At 38.8% G+C, this 22,758-nt stretch overlaps 1 protein-coding gene across 1 annotated transcript in view; it reads right to left on the reverse strand.

Moving 5' to 3' along the window:
* The window catches only part of LOC136866038 (RNA polymerase II-associated protein 1), a 379,305-nt gene extending 356,869 nt beyond the window's left edge, over positions 1-22,436 (reverse strand). Inside the window, exon 1 of the mRNA XM_067142667.2 lies at positions 22,205-22,436. Within this exon, the coding sequence (XP_066998768.2) occupies positions 22,205-22,343 (139 nt within the window). The 5' untranslated portion in view covers positions 22,344-22,436. The remainder of the gene's footprint in view (positions 1-22,204) is intronic.
* Between the last annotated feature and the right edge of the window lie 322 nt (positions 22,437-22,758).

Here is a 22,758-nt window from a genome sequence, read left to right on the forward strand (position 1 = left end):
TCTCTTGGTCAACTCTTGTTCTTTTCCGACCCCGACGCTATTAGGTTTGCGAGGGCTAGGGAGTCTTTCATTTTCACGCCCTTCGTGGCCCTTGTCTTCCTTCGGCCGATATCTTCATTTTTCGAAGTGTCGGACCCCTTCCATATTTTCCCTCTGATTAGTGTTATATAGAGGATGGTTGCCTAGTTGTACTTCCTCTTAAAACAATAATCACCACCACCCCAATCTGTCCTCTTGAATTACAACTTTATCTTAATACCATATTAGTATGATCTTTCCTACTTTTGAAAACTCCGTCAAGCTTATTCTTCTACTTATTTCATTCCACGCCAACTCACCACTGACAGCTTGAAACATACAACATATTACATGTTATGAATCTCATTATGATAACCGTACTGGAGTTCAGAATGTAAAAAATTTCAAACAAATTTATTAAAAACCAGCATTCCAATACTTCTCACCCTCACTCCAGCAGGGCGCGACCATCATGACGCCGCAACGGTTCTTTGGGAACTCAGCGCTTGGCCTCACCTGGACCCAGCCCAGCGCAAATACTTCAATTGGGCCAACTTATACTAGGCAACGGCACAGGGCTGGGATATCGTGGTTCAGGTGGGCCGGGCCATCAGCAACCAGGTAGCAGTACTGCCGGAGGACTTCACCTACTGTCCAACGGCGGGAGTCCTATCAGGGACCGCTGCAGAGTGCATAGCATTGTCTTCCTCAGGAGCCGGTGGAGAGAGGTCCGTCGATGTCCCAAGGCAGGGGACCGGATTATGTCTTGTCCTGTTTGCGTCTCGCCCTGCGAGTTCCGCGTCCTCTTCCCGGCCGAGTGGAGCTGGCCCCGCAGGTGACCGCGACTGGATGAGGCGTCGGGTTGTAAGTGAAGCCCTCCGGCAGTACTGCTACCTGGTCGCCGATGGCCTGGTCCACCTGGACCGCAACATCCCAGCCCTGCGCCATTGAAAGGTATAACAAGTTGGCCCGATTGAAGAAGTGTTAAATTTAAAGATACAATTGTTACATGGATGTTAAAATGGGACATGTTTCACTTAAACTTAGTGAGCATCTTCAGCCATTTAATCCAAAGTTAAGTCAGGGCCCTGAACCACGTTCCTCATTAAGATCTAAATCTTCGAACACTGATGAAATGAGAGTCGGGTACGTAGAATTACAGTGGAGTTCTTGGTTAACATCAAGCAGTTATGTAAAGTTAAAAGGCACATTGAAAAGCATTAGTGTGTAGAAGCATTGTATCACTTTCTGTGAAATATTCTTTGTAGGGGATTGTAGTCGAAAGCTATCTTGCATAGACTCAACAGTTAGGGTGTTCAATTAAGCCTTAGATGTGGGAAAATTTGCAATGTGACGCGTGTTAAAGACCCTTATGTTGACAGAAAGGTGACTAGCCTCATTGGCTGCTTGATCTGATCAAGATTTTAATTTTCGATATTTTAATTAATCCACGCTTCATTAATATTGATAAACTTGTACAATTTTATTTATTCATATCAGTAGCACAATATAGATTACAGATGCAAATTAGATAAAATATATGAAATTACAATATTACATAAAATTAAACAGTTATTTACAAAATATCGGCCCAGAATTTGGCCATGTTAACAGCACTGATACTGGCCTGTGCCAGATCAAGTTCTGTGCATTTAACAGGGCATGGAGAGCAATTAATAAGGTGCCTTGTTGTTTGTACCACGCCACATTCACATAGGGTTTGACTGCTCTTCAGGAGGCCCCATTTCTTCATATTGTCCTTTGATCTTCCAACGCCTGCTCTTAGTCTGTTCAGTGCCTTCCATGTAGTCCAGGTTTCTTCATGACCAGAGGGAAGCTTTTCCTCCTATTTTAAGCGTTCTGGAAGTCTGGTCTTCCTTGCATCTGCACTAGCGGGGGATGAAGAGTGCATGAAACTGTTCCTGGACTTCAATCGAGTCAGTGGTAGTTTGTGTCCATGTAGGGGGTGGGCTGAGCTGGTAGAAGCCCTTAACCTCTCCACATTTGCAGCTACTTCACGTCTGATCTCAGGAGGGGCTATTCTTGCAAGGTAGTACAATTTGTCTGTTTGTGTTGGTTTCAGACATCCTGTAATACGTCTGCACGTTTCATTCAGGGCGACATCGACCTATCTGGCATGTGTGGATTTATACCAAACGGGACTAGCATACTCCCCTGCTGAGTAACAAAGTGCTAAGGCTGTTGTCCTTACCGTATGAGGGTGGGCACCCCACTTTAAACCTGTCACTTTACGGAGCAGGGAGTTCCGAGAGAAGACCTTTGCCCTGATGTTTGAACAGTGCTCCCTGCAAGTTAGAGAACGATCCAAAGTAACACCCAAATATTTTGGTGTGTAATTAAGTTCTAGAAATTTGTCCTTCCACTTCAATTGCAGCTTCCTTGAGGCTTGTTTGTTCTTCAGATGGAAAGGACATTCTTGACTTTTTGATGGGTTTGGTTTGAGATTATTTGTCTCATAGTAGTGAGACAATTTATCCAATGCTGAAGTGAGATTGTTTTCTACTCTTTCAAAGCATTCAGTCTGAGTAGCCAAGGCCAGATCATCAGCGTATAGGAAGCTTTTAGTATGAGTGGATGTGGCTGGTCGTTGGTATATATACTGAAAAGTAAGGGAGCTAGCACACTTCCTTGAGGAAGACCATTCTTTTGTGTTCTCCATCGACTTCGCTGACCCTGAAAGTCAACAAAGAATCGTCGGTTCTGTAAAAGGGCAGCAACAGTTCTGGTAAACTTGAAATCCTTTGTAAGACTGTACAGTTTTTGTATCATGATTTGATGTTGTACGGTATCATAGGCACAAGAAAGGTCTACAAATGCTACTCCTGTGATTTTTCGGGATTGAAAACCATCTTCTATATACTGTGTTAGGTTTACTACTTGTGCAGTACAGTTCATGCCTGGCCTAAAACCAGCTTGCTCTGGGATTAACAAAGGCTCCACAGATGGTGCAAGACGATTAAGAAGCATTCTTTCAAAGATCTTGTAGAGGTGACACAAAAGGGAGATCAGTCGAAAGTTCTTAGGGTCATTAGGGTCCTTGCCGGGTTTAAGGATAGCAACTACTCTGGCCTTCCTCCACCTTTTTGGAATGTGACAGCGCTCCAGGCAGTTATTGAAGAGTTGGAGTATCCATTCTTTGGTAGCATTTCCAAAATGTTTAATTTGCTCTAAAGAATGTCGTCTAGGCCAGGTGCTTTTCTGTTCTTACACATCTTGATGGCATTTTCCAGCTCTCCAAAAACAAAAGGTTTGGATATTTCACAGGTTTCATCTTCAATGTTCCTTAGAAATTTTGGTGGTCTAGCTCTGCATTTAACTTTGCCAGTCAACAAGAGCTGATGGGCAATTTCATTTGGGAATACATTATAATGAACAGATGCCTTGGTGGGGTCATTATTCAAACGTTTTAGTAGTCTCCAAGCTTTCATGCTGCTCTGCAACATATCCAATTCTCTTTCAAGATTAAAATTATTGTGTCCACCTTTTCAACACAAATATATTTTTAGTAATTAAATTCTACATGAATTATAAACACCAGTTAGGGGCATGTTTCGCCGTAGTTATGGGCATCTTCAGCCTAATACTAATCTTAAGGTCAAGACTTAAAACTATAAACATTGGAACTTAACAGTAAACTTAACTTAATACTAAATACAATGGTCTTATGCTTTTTACATAGTTTACAATATGTACAGTATGTATAATATGTACATTAACTTTGCCAGAATTTATGAACAATGAATTAATTTATTTTATAATGACTAGACATCTAAATTGTAGACTGGATTGATCACAGCATGAATTGGGGTTTCTCAAATTGTACTGACTAGAGATTTATCATAGCGTGAGTTGGGGTTTCTTCAACCGTTATGGTCGCCTGAGTCGTAACAATTGTTACAAAACCAGAACCTTGGTTAAAGTCGATCATGTTAGGGTTTGAATCTGTTTGAATATTCCTTTAGAAAGAACCATGGTTATATTTTAAGGTTGAAGCATGTATGTTGGAAACATATTGTTGATATCAATCATTAGTGCTCATCGGATAAAATTTTGGAATATTACGTCATTCTTGTTGATTAACTTACCATTGGTGCATTGTACTTGTAATATCCAATTCTTCCATCAAATTAAGCCAACGTCCCCTTTTCAATTTACCAACAGTCTGTTATCAGTTTATTGCCAGCCTGTATTGTTTCTTCACTAAAAGGATCCACTTCAAAAAGCGAAATGTACTTTTCCAGATCTTTTACTACACAAGGATCTAAACAGTGACCTTGTATGTATTGTGTTCTGCAACCACATGGGATTGAATCATATGATAAGTTCACTGATGTTATCAAGAAATAAACTTGTACAATCCAATTGTAATGTTAGAATTTTATGACCATGTTCACTCTACAAATAGTCAACTTGTACCATCCTAAACACTAATATTTTATTTCATATATATATGATACTATGACAAGTTCATTATTTGAATTTCAGTTATATTTAAGCACCGCTTACTCCATAGATTAGATTTTTATGTCTTTCTACCTTATAATATTGCAAGTATTAGATCTTAATGAGGAACCTGGTTCAGGGCCTTGACTTAACTTTGGATTAAATGGCTGAAGATGCTTACTAAGTTTAAGCGAAACATGTCCCATTTTAACATGCATGTAACAATTGCATCTTATATTTAAAGACTCGCTTTCGCTCGTTGGGGGCTCCTTCCCCAAACCCCCAATTCCTCTACATTACAAGTGGTAACATGGAAAATTACTGTGACGAACCGGTACTTCATTACAAAAAACTGATTGCGCCACCAGACGGCCAATATATTCGCGTATATGTTTGGTCCTCTAATATTTTCTCGTACCGTACATTCACGGTTTATTGAAAAGAAAGCGTTAAACGTTTCGACGTGGTGAAAATTATTACATGTTATAAACCTCATATTAGGTCCGTATTGAAAATTTAACAGTTCAACAATGATAAAGGTGTTTTAATTTATTCCACCTATTCAATACTTATATTATCACGTATAGTTGTTACATAATTAAATTCTTAGTTACATGGGACATGTTTCGCCCTCATTTAAGGGCATCTTCAGCCTAAATACAATAATCAAAAATACAACTAAATTAAAAGTGGAAGTTAAATACAATCATCAAAAATACAACTAAAATAAAAAGTGGAAGTTAAAAGTTTAGTCTGTTCTTAAAATTCAGAACAATAAAATTGTGAAAAATGATAAAATAAAAAGATGCTAATGGAAAACTGTCTTATGATTAAACTATAATCTTGTCGGAGACTAAAACTTCTATTAAAATTCGAATTAAAACAGTTCATATAAAATATTGGAAAATCAAAGTGGTAGTAATAAAAAGCCAACGACATGAGGGCGTGTACACAAGCATAAACTTGATTGTCATGAATACAATCTTTTCAAGGCCGCTGATGAAATTCGTAGTAAGTAAGGCAGAAGCGTCTATTGAAAAATTGTAAGAGGCCGTTAGCACCGGTAAGTAATAAAATGGCTGAATCCTTGCCAGAAAATGTCAACAGATGCAGAAATAAGTTTTCTGTAAGAGAAGGAAAAGAAGAAATAAGAAACTGAACGTAAGGAGAGAATTCAGTCTTACATAATTTTGAAACAGATGAGGACTTACATGTAAGTGGAAGTTGTTATTTCTTAACTACTGTTGAGTTGGTTGCTGCCCGTCTGTTGGCTCTAAGTCTGGTGTTATAACTGTGCTGCAGAGGCGGTAGCGAACTCGGAGGGGAAGGAATAGGGGAGTGCGGAAGGGAGGAGAGGATGGGTGGAGTCAAATCTGACGAGGCTGACAAAGGGGCGGAGTCAACAGCATTGCTGGAAGTAGGCCTAATATCTGTAGGTATGGGAGGAGTATTAGGGTTTGAAGAATTAAATATATTAGGTATCCTAAATTTATTCGAACTAACTGACTTTAATAATTTCGGCATTAATTCATGTAACATACTTTTATTGTCCGTGGTTTCATTGAGATTCTTTTGCTTATTGTACGTCTGATCTAAATAGATGTATAAACTTTCTAATTCATTCAGCATTCTTCCCTTTGTATGTTTCTAATTATCGTTAAGTCGTTCTCTATGGATTCAAATCTGTGGCCAGTCTCCCTCATATGCAAACTCATCGCTGAGTATTTCCTATGTTTTTCCGCGTTAACATGTTCCATGTATCTTGTCATAAAATTTCTCCCAGTCTGTCCAACATATGAAAAATTACACTGAGTACATTTAAGTCTGTATACTCCCGATCCTAAATAACGATTCTTATCATAATTAACTTTTTTATGATTAAAGAATATGGACTGGTTAGTATTAGTAGTTTTAAAAACTATATTAAAATTATGTTTCTTGAATACGCTAGTAATCTGGTGTATAGCTGGATTATTAAAAGTGAATGTAGCATACTCAGTTTTTTTGGTCTTTTCTGGTATCAGATTCGTAGATAATTTGTTCTTAATTTTATTGATTAATTTGTTGATCATTTCTATTTTGAAACCATTTTGTTTAGCGAGGTATCTAATATAATTTAATTCTTTCTTCAAATTCATGGGAGATAGAGGGATTCTAAATGCTCTATAAATTAGACTGTGAAAAGATGCTTGTTTATGTGAACTCGGGTGTAAAGAGGAATTGTTTATAGTTGTAGATGATTGTGTCGGTTTTCTAAATATTTGGAAATCAAAAGTGTTAACCTTACGCGTAACTGTTATATCTAGAAAATTCAATGAGTTATCGACTTCGTCCTCTTTCGTGAATTTCAAATTAGGTTCGATTTCATTTAATTTATTTAAGATTTCTTGACTATTAGTGACATCTTTGTTTATGATTACAAATGTATCATCTACATATCTCAACCATAAATCTATTCCTTTAATTTTTGCTATTATTTCATTGTGTTCGATTGAATCCATAAATATGTCGGCAAGGATGCCCGATATTGGGTCACCCATTTAGATCAGACGTACAATAAGCAAAAGAATCTCAATGAAACCACGGACAATAAAAGTATGTTACATGAATTAATGCCGAAATTATTAAAGTCAGTTAGTTCGAATAAATTTAGGATACCTAATATATTTAATTCTTCAAACCCTAATACTCCTCCCATACCTACAGATATTAGGCCTACTTCCAGCAATGCTGTTGACTCCGCCCCTTTGTCAGCCTCGTCAGATTTGACTCCACCCATCCTCTCCTCCCTTCCGCACTCCCCTATTCCTTCCCCTCAGAGTTCGCTACCGCCTCTGCAGCACAGTTATAACACCAGACTTAGAGCCAACAGACGGGCAGCAACCAACTCAACAGTAGTTAAGAAATAACAACTTCCACTTACATGTAAGTCCTCATCTGTTTCAAAATTATGTAAGACTGAATTCTCTCCTTACGTTCAGTTCCTTATTTCTTCTTTTCCTTCTCTTACAGAAAACTTATTTCTGCATCTGTTGACATTTTCTGGCAAGGATTCAGCCATTTTATTACCTACCGGTGCTAACGGCCTCTTACAATTTTTCAATAGACGCTTCTGCCTTACTTACTACGAATTTCATCAGCGGCCTTGAAAAGATTGTATTCATGACAATCAAGTTTATGCTTGTGTACACGCCCTCATGTCGTTGGCTTTTTATTACTACCACTTTGATTTTCCAATATTTTATATGAACTGTTTTAATTCGAATTTTAATAGAAGTTTTAGTCTCCGACAAGATTATAGTTTAATCATAAGACAGTTTTCCATTAGCATCTTTTTATTTTATCATTTTTCACAATTCTATTGTTCTGAATTTTAAGAACAGACTAAACTTTTAACTTCCACTTTTTATTTTAGTTGTATTTTTGATGATTGTATTTAACTTCCACTTTTAATTTAGTTGTATTTTTGATTATTGTATTTAGGCTGAAGATGCCCTTAAATGAGGGCGAAACATGTCCCATGTAACTAAGAATTTAATTATGTAACAACTATACGTGATAATATAAGTATTGAATAGGTGGAATAAATTAAAACACCTTTATCATTGTTGAACTGTTAAATTTTCAATACGGACCTAATATGAGGTTTATAACATGTAATGTGACAGCCAACCAGGCACAATGTAGATTAAATAAGTTTCTCAATCTGAAAATGAAGATTTGTAAGTTAGGAAAAGATTTAGCTTTTCTTAAACAATGTCTGAGACTAAAACTTGTACCTACTTTTCTTAAATCAACACAACGTAAGAACATAAGCTATCCAAGCCATAATGTAACCCAAAATAAGGTAAATGAATTATGGCTTAAAAATGAAATCAAGGCATATTACAGGAAGAAGTCCAAATTGAATTTGCAATTATATAACGTTCACTTAGGGGTGACACAGGATTTAGCCCCATTAGAATGGCAGTCTTTTTATCAACACATGGAACACAAATTAACATACGCACTTAGTAAGAAACAGGATACATTGAATAAGAAATTGAATCATTTAATAGACACACAAATACGTCGTAGTAAACAAACGAAACAAGAACAAATTAAGGGCCCATCGGACAATGTTATTCCCACGGTAGTTAACTTGACCAAGGTAAAATTTACGGAAGGAGAGAATGACCTACTTAAAAGAGGTCCAAAATACAATTGGCCTAATAAAGATAGAGAAATAGATATCATTAACACAGTTGCAGAAGCGGAGGCGAACATATCAAAACTCCCACGCGATGTACAAGATGAAGTAAGATTGGAGTTAAAGAAGAAATTACCCAGACTGGCTAAAGAAATTTATTCCAATTTTGATCCCAAACAACAGAAAACAATAAAAAACATGAAATCGAAAATTGAAGATAACAATATTATAGTAACCAAGGCTGACAAGGGGGGTGCGATCGTTTTGATGGATAAAGATACATATATCAAGAAAACTGAAGATTTTTTTGATAATAATAAATACACATTAGTAACAAAAAATCCGCTAACTAAAATTCAACGCAACTTAAAAGCCTTACTTAAAAGATCCACATCTCTCTTTACTGAACAAGAACAATTAAAACTTGCCAATATGAATCCTAGGCTCCCGGAAACTAGAGCTATGCCCAAAATACATAAAAAAGATATTCCGATTCGTCCGATTATCAATTGCCGTAATTCTCCCACGTATAAAGTCTCCAAATACATTCACAATTTTTTGAAAAGACATTACACTTTTAATAATAAACAACCATTAAGAAATTCCATTGACTTGTGTGACATTTTGCTTGGATTTGGCGTACTACCAAACCAGATGATGTGTTCGTATGACGTAGTGAATATGTTCCCGAATATTCCGACAGATAAAACTGTTAATATCATTCATGATAATATTTGTAAACACAGTAATCTTAGAAAAATGGAAGTAGAAGAATTCACTAGATTGTTAAAGTTCGTATTAGACAATAACTACTTCACATTTAACAATAATATTTATAAACAGAATGGATTAGCAATGGGTGACCCAATATCGGGCATCCTTGCCGACATATTTATGGATTCAATCGAACACAATGAAATAATAGCAAAAATTAAAGGAATAGATTTATGGTTGAGATATGTAGATGATACATTTGTAATCATAAACAAAGATGTCACTAATAGTCAAGAAATCTTAAATAAATTAAATGAAATCGAACCTAATTTGAAATTCACGAAAGAGGACGAAGTCGATAACTCATTGAATTTTCTAGATATAACAGTTACGCGTAAGGTTAACACTTTTGATTTCCAAATATTTAGAAAACCGACACAATCATCTACAACTATAAACAATTCCTCTTTACACCCGAGTTCACATAAACAAGCATCTTTTCACAGTCTAATTTATAGAGCATTTAGAATCCCTCTATCTCCCATGAATTTGAAGAAAGAATTAAATTATATTAGATACCTCGCTAAACAAAATGGTTTCAAAATAGAAATGATCAACAAATTAATCAATAAAATTAAGAACAAATTATCTACGAATCTGATACCAGAAAAGACCAAAAAAACTGAGTATGCTACATTCACTTTTAATAATCCAGCTATACACTAGATTACTAGCGTATTCAAGAAACATAATTTTAATATAGTTTTTAAAACTACTAATACTAACCAGTCCATATTCTTTAATCATAAAAAAGTTAATTATGATAAGAATCGTTATTTAGGATCGGGAGTATACAGACTTAAATGTACTCAGTGTAATTTTTCATATGTTGGACAGACTGGGAGAAATTTTATGACAAGATACATGGAACATGTTAACGCGGAAAAACATAGGAAATACTCAGCGATGAGTTTGCATATGAGGGAGACTGGCCACAGATTTGAATCCATAGAGAAAGACTTAACGATAATTAGAAACATAGGCCTACAAAAAGGAAGAATGCTGAATGAATTAGAAAGTTTATACATCTATTTAGATCAGACGTACAATAAGCAAAAGAATCTCAATGAAACCACGGACAATAAAAGTATGTTACATGAATTAATGCCGAAATTATTAAAGTCAGTTAGTTCGAATAAATTTAGGATACCTAATATATTTAATTCTTCAAACCCTAATACTCCTCCCATACCTACAGATATTAGGCCTACTTCCAGCAATGCTGTTGACTCCGCCCCTTTGTCAGCCTCGTCAGATTTGACTCCACCCATCCTCTCCTCCCTTCCGCACTCCCCTATTCCTTCCCCTCCGAGTTCGCTACCGCCTCTGCAGCACAGTTATAACACCAGACTTAGAGCCAACAGACGGGCAGCAACCAACTCAACAGTAGTTAAGAAATAACAACTTCCACTTACATGTAAGTCCTCATCTGTTTCAAAATTATGTAAGACTGAATTCTCTCCTTACGTTCAGTTCCTTATTTCTTCTTTTCCTTCTCTTACAGAAAACTTATTTCTGCATCTGTTGACATTTTCTGGCAAGGATTCAGCCATTTTATTACCTACCGGTGCTAACGGCCTCTTACAATTTTTCAATAGACGCTTCTGCCTTACTTACTACGAATTTCATCAGCGGCCTTGAAAAGATTGTATTCATGACAATCAAGTTTATGCTTGTGTACACGCCCTCATGTCGTTGGCTTTTTATTACTACCACTTTGATTTTCCAATATTTTATATGAACTGTTTTAATTCGAATTTTAATAGAAGTTTTAGTCTCCGACAAGATTATAGTTTAATCATTAGACAGTTTTCCATTAGCATCTTTTTATTTTATCATTTTTCACAATTTTATTGTTCTGAATTTTAAGAACAGACTAAACTTTTAACTTCCACTTTTTATTTTAGTTGTATTTTTGATGATTGTATTTAACTTCCACTTTTAATTTAGTTGTATTTTTGATTATTGTATTTAGGCTGAAGATGCCCTTAAATGAGGGCGAAACATGTCCCATGTAACTAAGAATTTAATTATGTAACAACTATACGTGATAATATAAGTACTGAATAGGTGGAATAAATTAAAACACCTTTATCATTGTTGAACTGTGGTGAAAATTACGTACGATTCTCACAAGATAAGAAATTATTTTCCTAATGTAACGAGGAGCTATAGTCTTGAAACGTAGTAGGTTTATCGTGGTTGAAACGCTCTATATTTCCGTTATTTGATGTTGTGTCGTACCTGAATCGAGTTCACCGTAGATTGGTTTAGAACCTTGGATTAGGAGTACAGTGTTTACGTTTTACTTTCTTTTTTCCATTTTTACATGGTGCTAGAATCATGAATTTTGCTCACCTGTGACCCACGAACGTTCCAGTGAGCCTGCTAAATTTCATGAATCTATCAGTCTTATAAGTTTGTAAAACAGTAAAATTACGGAAAATGTAAAATAAATTGACGTTAAATCTGAAAAATGCAGCTCTATCTAAGCATAAGGGATCAAGATACGACTAAATTTCCCGGGTCAGTTGTAGATCTCTTCATGATGGGATCCGAACGTCTTGTCCATTTGGTGGTAGGAATTACAGTTTAGCCACCAAAATCCTCGAAACGTTAGTTAGCACCATGATGAAAATTGCTTCCAGATTTCGATATTTTCTGGAGATAAAAATGATAAACAATGCAGCTCTTTCGAGTTTCTTGTTGGTTGCAGGACAAAGTTGTAACTGCGACAAATTTTAATTTTCTGGCGCACTGTAACATATCATCTACAATTTATTTTAAGGGAAGGGAAGTAAAAATAACAAAAAATCAACATTTCGAACTTTTCCACAATACAGCCTAATAGCTATCATATTGCCAAAATTTCAAGTTTCTAGCTCATGCCGAAGTGGGTAAACATTTACGTCAGCCAGTGAGGCAAACGGTTCTATATATATAAGATATAGAGCCAGCCAATGTGCATGCTAAATAGTGCAGGCTTTCATTTGGAAATTTATTGCGGGCAAACGGTGCGTAGTATCGAGGTACGGATTGCAGCGTCAGACGACCCTTTTAGTCGTCTACATTACTGTCTTAAGCGCAGTCTCGTATCCCGCATATTTATACCATAGAAAGAGGTGAACGTTTCGATCCATGTCAAATTTTGTCCACTTTTCACAAGTTGAAAAATAATTTTGCCAACTTAGCAGACAGCTAGAGTCTTGAAACTTTGCAGGCAGGTTGACGATAAAACGACCTATAATTTTGGTTATTTGAGGTTTTGCCGTATCTCAACAGGCTTCACCATAAATTGCTTAAGAATCATAAATTAGGCTGAAATTTCAATAGTGTTTCCACATATACCCTCCGTTTTCCCATACCTGCAAGGCAGCTAGAATAACGAACGTCGGTCTACATATGGCCAATGACGTTGCCAAGGAGCGTGCTGAATTTCGTTCATCTATCTATCTTATGAGTGTGTGAATCAGTAAAATAGTTTATGGAAATTTAACAAAAATGACCAAAACCGGGAGGTTGACGATGAAACGACCTAGAATTTTGGTTATTTGAGGTTTTGCTGTATCTCCATGGGATTCGCCATAAATTGCTTAGGAATCATAAATTAGGCTGAAATTTGATTAGCGTTTCCATATATTCCTTCCGTCTTCTTATACATTCAAGGCAGCTAGAATAATGAAAGTCGGTCTGCGTATGGCCAATGATCGTGCTGAATTTCGTGCATCTATCTGTCTTACGAGTGTGTGAATCAGTAAAATAATTTATGGAAATTTAACAAAATTTTGCAAAAACAGGAAAAGGAAGCTCAATCTAAGGTAGAAGGGGTGGAGATAGACAAAAGGTCATAGGACCAGAGTTGTACATCTCTTAATTTTAGGAACCAAAAGTGCAATCCGTTCATTGATAGCAATTACCGTTCGGCCACAAAATAGCTCGAAACGAAAGTCTGCACTGTCATTCAATTTGGCTTAATATTTCGAATTTTTTAATGGGTAAAATATTAAATATTTGAACCTCTTGCAATTTCTACGTCAGTTTCAGGGTAGGAGCTAGATTTTTTGCAAAATTTCAATATTGTAGGGTACTGCATCATGGCGTCCGCCATTTTGTTTGGGGGGCGGGGGGCAAAAATTAAAAATATGAATTTTTTGGAACTTTTCCATAGCTTACACGCCAATAGCTGTAACTTTGCCATATTTGACGTTTCTACCTCATCTGGAAGTGGTCAATCATTTATGTCAGTCAGTGAGTCAGCCGTACGGCTTTATATAATAGAGAAGAGATTGTAGAGTATTGGAATGGTGGTTTTTAATAAAATTGTTTGAAACTTTTTACATACAACATAGTCAAGCATCTCGTCACCTTACTCCAAAGTCTTCCCATCCCAAAGTTTGCAACATTTTAGTAACACTACTCCTTTGTCGGAAATCAACCAGCACAAATGGTGCTGCGTTCCTTTGAATTGTTTCCAGTTGTCGTACCAAGTAGTCATGGAGCCATACTCTAACTGCAGTTTTACCAGAGACTTATACGCCCTCTCCTTTACATCCTTACTACCATATAACCACGTGAAGAGATCTGTAACCTTTCCTAACTACCTCGTTAATGTGATTACCCCAATGAAGATCATTCCTTATATCAACACCTACGTACTTACATTGTTCTCCATGAAGAACTACCACCCCATCAACACAAACATTAAAACTGAGAGGACTTTTCCTCTTGTTAAAACTTACAACTTGACTTTTCATCCAATTTACATTCATACCATTGTCTGCTGTCCATCTCCCTACATTGTTAAAGTCCCCCTCAATCCTGCAACTCATTTACTACTCTATACAGCATATCATCATCCACAAATATCCTTATATGTCATACAAGATTGTTACTCATGACAAGTAACGTTCCATTTTTTCTATGTGTCATGCACTGTACGCAGTAACACACCTGGGGGTGAAGCCAATTCCTGCTTGTGGTGCCCCAGCATAGGTAATCGGAATTGAATTTCCGTTACTTAACTGAACGTCAGCATTCCAAAAACAATACAATTCATATAAGATGAGTAAGATGTTTTCTAACAATCAGGAAATGCTTGTATCAGAGCCAATCATTACAATTATTTCTGTAAACACAGAAGGATTATCAACGTGTAAAGAAGAGCTATTACACAACCTTTGTTATACCCACAAATGTGATTTATTATGTGTTCAGGAAACACACAGGGACAATCATCAACGGCGCCCTAAGATCCGAGGAACGAAATTAGTGGCCAAAAGACCTCACGGCCACTATGGTAGTGCCATCTTTGCCAAACCAGATACGACTTCCATCACAGAACAAAATAACGTTGAAATAATTACTGTAGAAGTTAGTAACCTTGTAATTTCCTGTCTACAAGCCTCCCAATGAGGTATTCTCATTTAATCCTCCTGCTAATTTCAGCAGTCGGAAACCATCTGTTATTGTTGACGATTTCAATAGTCATAGCGCCCTTTGAGGCTATTCTCAAGATGATTAAAATGGAGATGCCGTGGCAGAACTGCATCGACAAACCTTGATCCATGATAATAAACTTCCTCCATCTTTTAATAGTGGTAGATGGCAACGTGGATACAACTCTGATCTTATTTTTGTGAGCAAGAAATTAGCTAATCAAAGCATAAAGTCAATTTGTACACTGATTCCTCACACACAACACCACCCAATTATGTGTCATTGGTACCAGCAACCCGTCCACACACCGTGCACTTTAGGCGAAGGTACAATTTCAAGAAGGCAGACTGGCAAAAATTCACCACAATGCTTAATGAGAGGATTACAACAATTGATCCCGTTCCAGAGGCATATGAAGAGTTCTTGGAATTCGTCCAGTATTGCTCCAGAAAAGCTACACCTCAGTAATGATAAAACTAAGATCTTAGTACGTAGCAATGTTTAGAGCGGCAAATCAAATAAAGCTGGAAGAGGATCAAAACAAAAAGAAGAAAAGCCGACTAATCAGGAAAACAGCATTCTCTCTAACCGGTTTGCTATGGAAGATGTATATAGAGACCTGAATAAATGCAAAAAATGGTAAGGCAGCAAGTCTTGAGGACATTTGTATTGAGCAACTCAAAAGATTTGGTCCTGTCAGTAAGCAATGGCTCTTGGACTTATTCAACAACTGCATCAAATATTGCAAAATTCCTAAACTGTGGAGAAAAGCAAGAGTTATAGCAATACTTAAACCTGGCAAGAACGCAAGTGATCCGAAGAACTACCAACCGATCTCTTTGTTGTGCCATTTAAACAAAATCTTAGAAAGAATGATTCTGGATAGACTATCTGAAGTGATAGACCCATTACTCATACCAGAACAAGCCGGCTTTCGACCACGGAGAAGTTGTACTTCCCAGGTACTGCACCTCACACAATATGTAGAAGACGGCTATGAAAAAACACCACAGTCACTGGAGTAGTTTCTGTTGACTTGACATCAGCCTATGATACAGTTAATCACCATATACTGCTTCGTAAAGTGCACAGTATAACTAAGGACTATAAACTCACCCAAATGATTGAGTGCTTTCTACATAACAGAAGGTTTTTCTGGTTGAATTCCAAGGTCAGAGGAGTAGATGGAGGAACTTAAAGAATGGCCTTCCACAAGGGAGTGTGCTAGCTTCTATGCTTTTCAACATCTACACCAATGACCATCCTCGCCTACAAGGGTCAAAGAGCTTTATTTATGCAGATGATGTCGCTCTGGCAGCACAAGAGGAAACATTTCAACTCGCTGAAGAGAAGCTCTCCCATGCTTTACAAATTCTAAGTGGTTATTACCATGAGAACTAACTAAAGCCAAAGCCATCAAAAACAAAAGTCTGTGCCTTCAACCTAAAAAATTGACAAACAGCGAGAAAATTGCAAGTGATTTGGGAAGGTAAAGTATTAGAACACTGCTTCACCCGAATATCTAGGAGTAACTCTTGACTGAGCACTCACCTATAGAACACAATGTCTGAACACCAAAAGGAAGGCATTTGCAAGGTACAATATTATCCGGAAATTATCGGGTTCAACCTGGAAGACGCATCCTCTCCTTTTAAGAACTACAGCAATAGCCCTCTGTCATTCAGCAGCAGAATATGCCTGCCCTGTCTGGTCTATTCTCCGGACCACCTTTTGAGCAGACTAAAGCGGAAGTGAGTGTATAGACCAGGGGATGGCGCGGGCGACAGGGGCAGCGCCTTCGGTGTTGTCACACGGTAGGTGAGGGGGCAAGAGGGGTGCGCTACTCAGAGCGAGTTTTGGCAATGGTGCAGTCAATGCGGAGCTGCCATACTTACTCACTCAGAGGATGTCCTGAACACGTGTGCTTCGCTTTTACAAAAACAGTGCATGTGCGTATTGTGTGCTAATTCGTAATTCTTGTAGTCCCTTGTACGTTTGTAGGTTTCTTCTTATTCGTTATTGGATATTATTGTGCGATGGATCCGAACAAAAATTCACCAGACTGTTATCAGTTGAAGAAGAAACGCAAGATTTTTACTTCCGGCGAGAGAAATATGATTCTGTCTGTTTATAAGCATTTCCGAGCGATTAGTATTGACGGCGGGATTAGTTTACCTCGTGTGCTGACCCCGGTTCTGATTCTGACTTGGGTGTGCAGCCACTCGATAGTGACACAGATTAATTACTGGGGCACAAGGTAAGCTAACGCTGAAACCTCCTGCATGATAATAATAATAATAATAATAATATGTAATAATATTTTTATAAAATTATATTTGTAATAACTAATTTATTGAAAATGTACTGGACAAAGCGGAGGTGAGACAGGTTTTTGCCTGGATCCCCAACTTCATCAGTCAGTTCCAAATTAATTCAAGTACGAGTAGGCCCATATATAATCCTCACTTCTCTCCCTTTTTCATAAATCGCTCGTGAGTAGCAACTCATTTCAATCAGAAATCAGGCCATAAATTTAGATAATAATAGTGAATAATAAATAATAAAATATTATATATATACACACACACACACTGTATATTGATAATAATAATAATAGTATGTCATAATACTTTTATAGTCCGCCTCTGTGGTGTAGTGGTTAGCGTGATTAGCTGCCACCCTCAGAGGTCCAGGTTCGATTCCCGGCTCTGCCACGAAATTTGAAAAATGGTACGAGGGCTGTAACGGGGTCCACCCATCCTCAGGAGGTCAACTGAGTAGAGGTGAGTTCGATTCCCACCTCAGCCATCCTCGAAGTGGTTTTCCGTGGTTTCCCACTTCTCCTCCAAGCAAATGCCGGGATGGTACCTCACTTAAGACCATGGCCGCTTCCTTCCCTCTTCCTTGTCTGTCCCATCCAATCTTCCCATCTCTCCACAAGGCCCCTGTTCAGCATAGCAGGAGAGGACGCCTGAGCGAGGTACTGGTCATTCTCCCCAGTTGTATCCCCGACCCAAAGTCTGAAACTCCAGAACACTGTCCTTGAGGCGGTAGAGGTGAGATCCCTCGCTGAGTCCGAGGGAAAAGCCAACCCTGGAGGGTAAACAGATTAAGGAGAAGAAAAAGAATATTTTCATAAAAATATATTTGTAATAGCTAATTTACTGAAATTGTACTGTGAAATTGTAGATAGTACATTAAAATTGTGAAAGCCTCCGTGGCTCAGGTGGCAGCGCGTCGGCCTCTCAACGCTGGGTTCCGTGGTTCAAATCCCGGTCACTCCATGTGAGATTTGTGCTGGACAAAACGGAGGCGGGACAGGTTTTTCTCCGGGTACTCCGGTTTTCCCTGTCATCTTTCATTCCAGCATCACTCTCCAGTATCATTTAATTTCATCTGTCAGTCATTAATCATTGCCCCAGAGGAGTGAAACAGGTTTCGGCAGCCGGCTCAATTCCTGTCCTCGCCGCAAGATGGGGCTTCATCTATTCCATCCCTGACCCGGCCATTGACTGGAAAACAGGTTGTAGGTTTTCACATTTAAAATCTAATTCAGTAAATTAATTGTTTAAAGTTGTAAGCCGTTAAAAAACTGTATGGGATTCTAACACGCATACGTTAATGTATTAATTATTTTAAATTCATTCGAGGTTCAATCCGTGAGCTGTGCTGTATTATAGTGGTGGAGTACAACTTTGAATCCCGCGCCGGGTCATTTGGCAACCACGGCGAGTGTGACGAGGCAATGACGTTACTTCCGCTTTAGTCTGCTCAAAAGGTGGTCCGGAGAATAGTCATGCTAATCAAGTTGATGTCACCTTAAATAAGACCTGAAGACTCATTACAGGATGTTTGAGATCTACATCACCTGATAAAGTTTATTGTCTACCAGGTATCCCACCTCCAGATATTCACTGTGAGTGTGCATCCAGACTGGAGAAATCTAAAGCACTGAAACTGACGACCCATACTTTAAATGGGTACCAACCAGCAACCCAACGGCTCAAGGAAAAGCTTTCTCCATACAATTGAAAGCCTCAATGAACCACCATCGAACTTCAGAATGAATTCATGGTGTTCCAGATCCAGCCACCTTTTAGGATGGATGACGCCTTCCGAAAGACTTCCTTCAGGCTAATGATGGGACATTCGATTCATTTTACTGAATCGGTTCATTTGATTCCGTTCACATTACTGAATCGATACAGTGATCCGATTCACGGCCCATTAGTCACCGCTCCTACTGCATCTGTGTAGTATGTGCTGGTAAGACAGCGCAGTAACAGCATTCAGTGCTCGCAGCTGCCATCTGGTCTTCATACAATGTACTCCATTCTTAGAAAAAAATGCTAATCACTCTAATACATTGAAGGTTTCCGGCGACGCAGGGTGGAAAAGGTTAGGATTAGGAAGGTAGCAGCCATGGCCTAATTAAGGTACAGTCCCAGGATTTCTTGGTGTGAAAATGAGGAAACTACGGAAAACCATCTTAACGGCTGCCGACGGTGGGATTCGAACCCACCATCCCCCGAATGCAAGCTCATTGGTTCACGATACCAACCGCACGACAACTCGCTCGGTCATTTTTCAAAATATGTATTTTACTATCAGCTGAGGATTTTTTTAAAATCGTCATATTTTGTATAGGCTACCCGAGATGTACAGTAGCCTGTTGGTTTTCTGATTCAGCATACTGTTGGTTAAGTTATTGCGTCTGTCCACATATGATTGAAGTCTTGTGCAACGATGTGACATATGAACTGAGATAATACTGAGCCATTCTTCCCAATATAAAACAGGTACTTTTGAGTGGTCATGACCATGACTCATAGTCATAGGGCAGGCTAGAGTCGAGTTTAATTGTCAAATGTCAACTAAGTAATAATACTAAGATTCATTAAACTAATAAACAGTATAACCTAATAGCCTACCTACTTACTAGCTACTTCATTATTATGTTTTGACTATCTTTTTTAACAGTGCAAATAATTCCATCTATTATTTAAGAAGAGGACAGTGAATGCCTAAGGGTATTATTTTCAAATGAGCTGAGCTCAAGAATCCATTATAGCATACGATTCTTTCGGTGTGCCATGGGTCACTCTGTGTCTCGCTGCAGCGGAAGCTCGGCTCTCCGCCAGTGTCCAGTGAGCCGATAAGGAGCTGCGTGCATCTTGTGTCTCACTGAGCCGTGCTCGTTCACGATTCTTTCGGTGTGCCATGATTCACTGTCTCGCTGCAGTGCTCTCCGCCAGTGTCCAGTATGCCGATAAGGAGCCGTGTGTATCTTGTGTCTCACTGAGCCGCACTCGTTCACGATTCTTTCGGTGTGCCATGATTCACTGTCTCGCTGCAGCGGAAGCTCGGCTCCCCATCAACATCCAGTGAGTGCGTCACTCAGCACTGTCCGCTGGGAGTAAGCTAGATCATGTGCCGTGAGCTCGCCGTTCCTGTGAATCGATTCACTTGGACACTTGAATGAATCGATACACTGTTTCGAATCATGCATTCAGTAGCCAACACTATTTCAGGCCACGAGGAAAGCTGGTCAACATGGAAGACGCTCAACAGGTTGCGTTCAAGAGTTGAAAGAAGAAAGACAAACTTGAGAAAGAGGGGTTTTGTCTGTGACTCCACTCTATGTGAATGTGGTGAAGAACAGACAATGAGCCATCTTCTTGTTTGTAACTTGTGTCCAACTACTTGCTTTCTCCAGAATGTGATCGAAGCTACCAAGGTAGCATGTGAATTAGCCGTATATTGGTCACACCACATTTAATTAAATTTGTATTTATGTAGAGCTTAATCACATCGTTACCTGCCATCATCAGAAATTATTAATGGTTATAGAACCAGATTTTTTATTGTCCTGATATTATTGTAAGTTATAATCTATATTTCTGACACGATTAAATAAGTAACAAACCTCACCATGAACACATCACAAGCTGTTGGATGCAATGGACAACTGGCACCAGCGATAGTGGTGTACCTCCGGCACAGGTTAATGCGCCAATGCGTTCGTTACGCGACACGCGTGGTATTATGAGGTAAGTGGTTACGGTGCACAAGCCGACAATCGCCAGTTCCCTTGTAGGCGCCGTTGCAATACCGTACATGCATTGAGACTGGCGGTCCTCACTTTGAACAATTACTATGAGTTAGTTATTGTTATGCGATGTACGCTGTGTATAACCATAACACAAAAAATATGCATTTCCAACCATTGATTCCCCAGCTCAATATAATCAGTTGTGGATTATAATTTTACCTTCCGCAGCCCAGTACACGCTACATTCAGCAGCACACGGAACGACTGTCGTTTGTTTACATGCTCGGGAAGGATGTTGTCAAGCAATGCTCAGTGCTGCCAACTTCTGTACTTAGGAACTGATGAGTGAGTGGTGCTTTGATACCTGGTGGTGGTGATTATTGTTACACAATTGATCTGGACTGGTTCTTGCCATGCGGATGGTTAGGATAGGATCTGGCAAGACCATTGGTCTGGACAGTTAGAAGCCGCAAAGCGACTCTAGGCCCCTAGTTTTGTGAGGAAACACAATTGGTCTGGACGGAAGACGATTGGTCTGGACGGTTAGGATTCTTGCCATGGACAAAACGATTGGTCTGGACTGTTAGGATTCTTGCCATGGACAAGACCATTGGTCTGGATGGTTAGAAGCCGCAAAGCGGCCCTAGGCCCCTACTTTTGTGTGGAAACACCATTGGTCTGGACTGGCTCTTGCCGTGCGGACGGTTAGAATAGCATCTGAACAAGACCATTGGTCTGGACGATTACAAGCCGCATTGTTATTTTACATGGTGTTTTTATGTTTGTGCTTTTATTCAGCCGGGGTAATGCAATGTATTTATCAGCATTGATGGCAATTACGTCACATTCCGTTCACGTTGACCAATGAGAATGCAAGAAGCTACTTTAGCCATGGCTGATGGCGCATGCTGCTCTTTATTAGGTTACAAAAGTAAATGTACTTATTGGGCAGGATGGTGGGTTCCCAGACATCGCAATGAACACATCTCGCCTCGAGAAGGAATTCCAAGTAATATTTGCATTATTTTCACTTCCTTATAATGTTATAAACTCTGGGCTGCGGAAGGTAAAATTATACCCAGTGGACCCACCATAACCTGTTTCAATTTGACCCGAAAGTTTTGAAACATCCTGTATACATTTCACCGTGAGTCAAGATAGATTGCTTCGATTAAACAGCAATCATCCACGTTAGTAATCTGACTGAACAAGTACACAACACAGAAACCATCCACCAAACAAATAAACATATAACACTGTACATAGCCTACCTTGGTTAGGTTTCTCTTCATTCCCTGCCTTCCGTTTATTTACAATAGACACCGAAGGTTGCGACCTCTTTCGGAGAAACTCTTCCTGCTGCCTTAACAAATCATCTATATCTTCTCCTGGCTTCGGACGGGAAAGCATTTTGCATAGCAAAATTCGCACACAACCGCCAGCAAACGTCAATCACAAGTCCATGCAAGGCTCATGTCAGGCCGGGTGGTGACACTTCTTCACCGTTTGGTAATGCACTTGTTTGTGTTGAAATCACTGCCTGCTCGATCTGCATCCGATGGCTGCTTATACTGCCTGCTCATTACAACATTTTAACATGTCACTAATTGAAACACTCCGTTTACAAATACCCACAGCAGGTGGCAGCACCAACCGGCTCCAGACCTGTCGGAATGAAATAGCGGGAAATAGGATAGACTGTAGTTGTTTTCAGTGAAAATGGTGTACTGCTGAGTGCCTTTCTGCAAATCAAAGAAAGGGAAACCAGAATGCCGTGATATTTCATTCCATGATATACCTTCAAGTACACAATTGCGTCGAAAGT

The sequence above is a fragment of the Anabrus simplex genome, chromosome 1 (genome assembly GCF_040414725.1).
Source record: "Anabrus simplex isolate iqAnaSimp1 chromosome 1, ASM4041472v1, whole genome shotgun sequence".
NCBI classification, from domain to species: domain Eukaryota; kingdom Metazoa; phylum Arthropoda; class Insecta; order Orthoptera; family Tettigoniidae; genus Anabrus; species Anabrus simplex.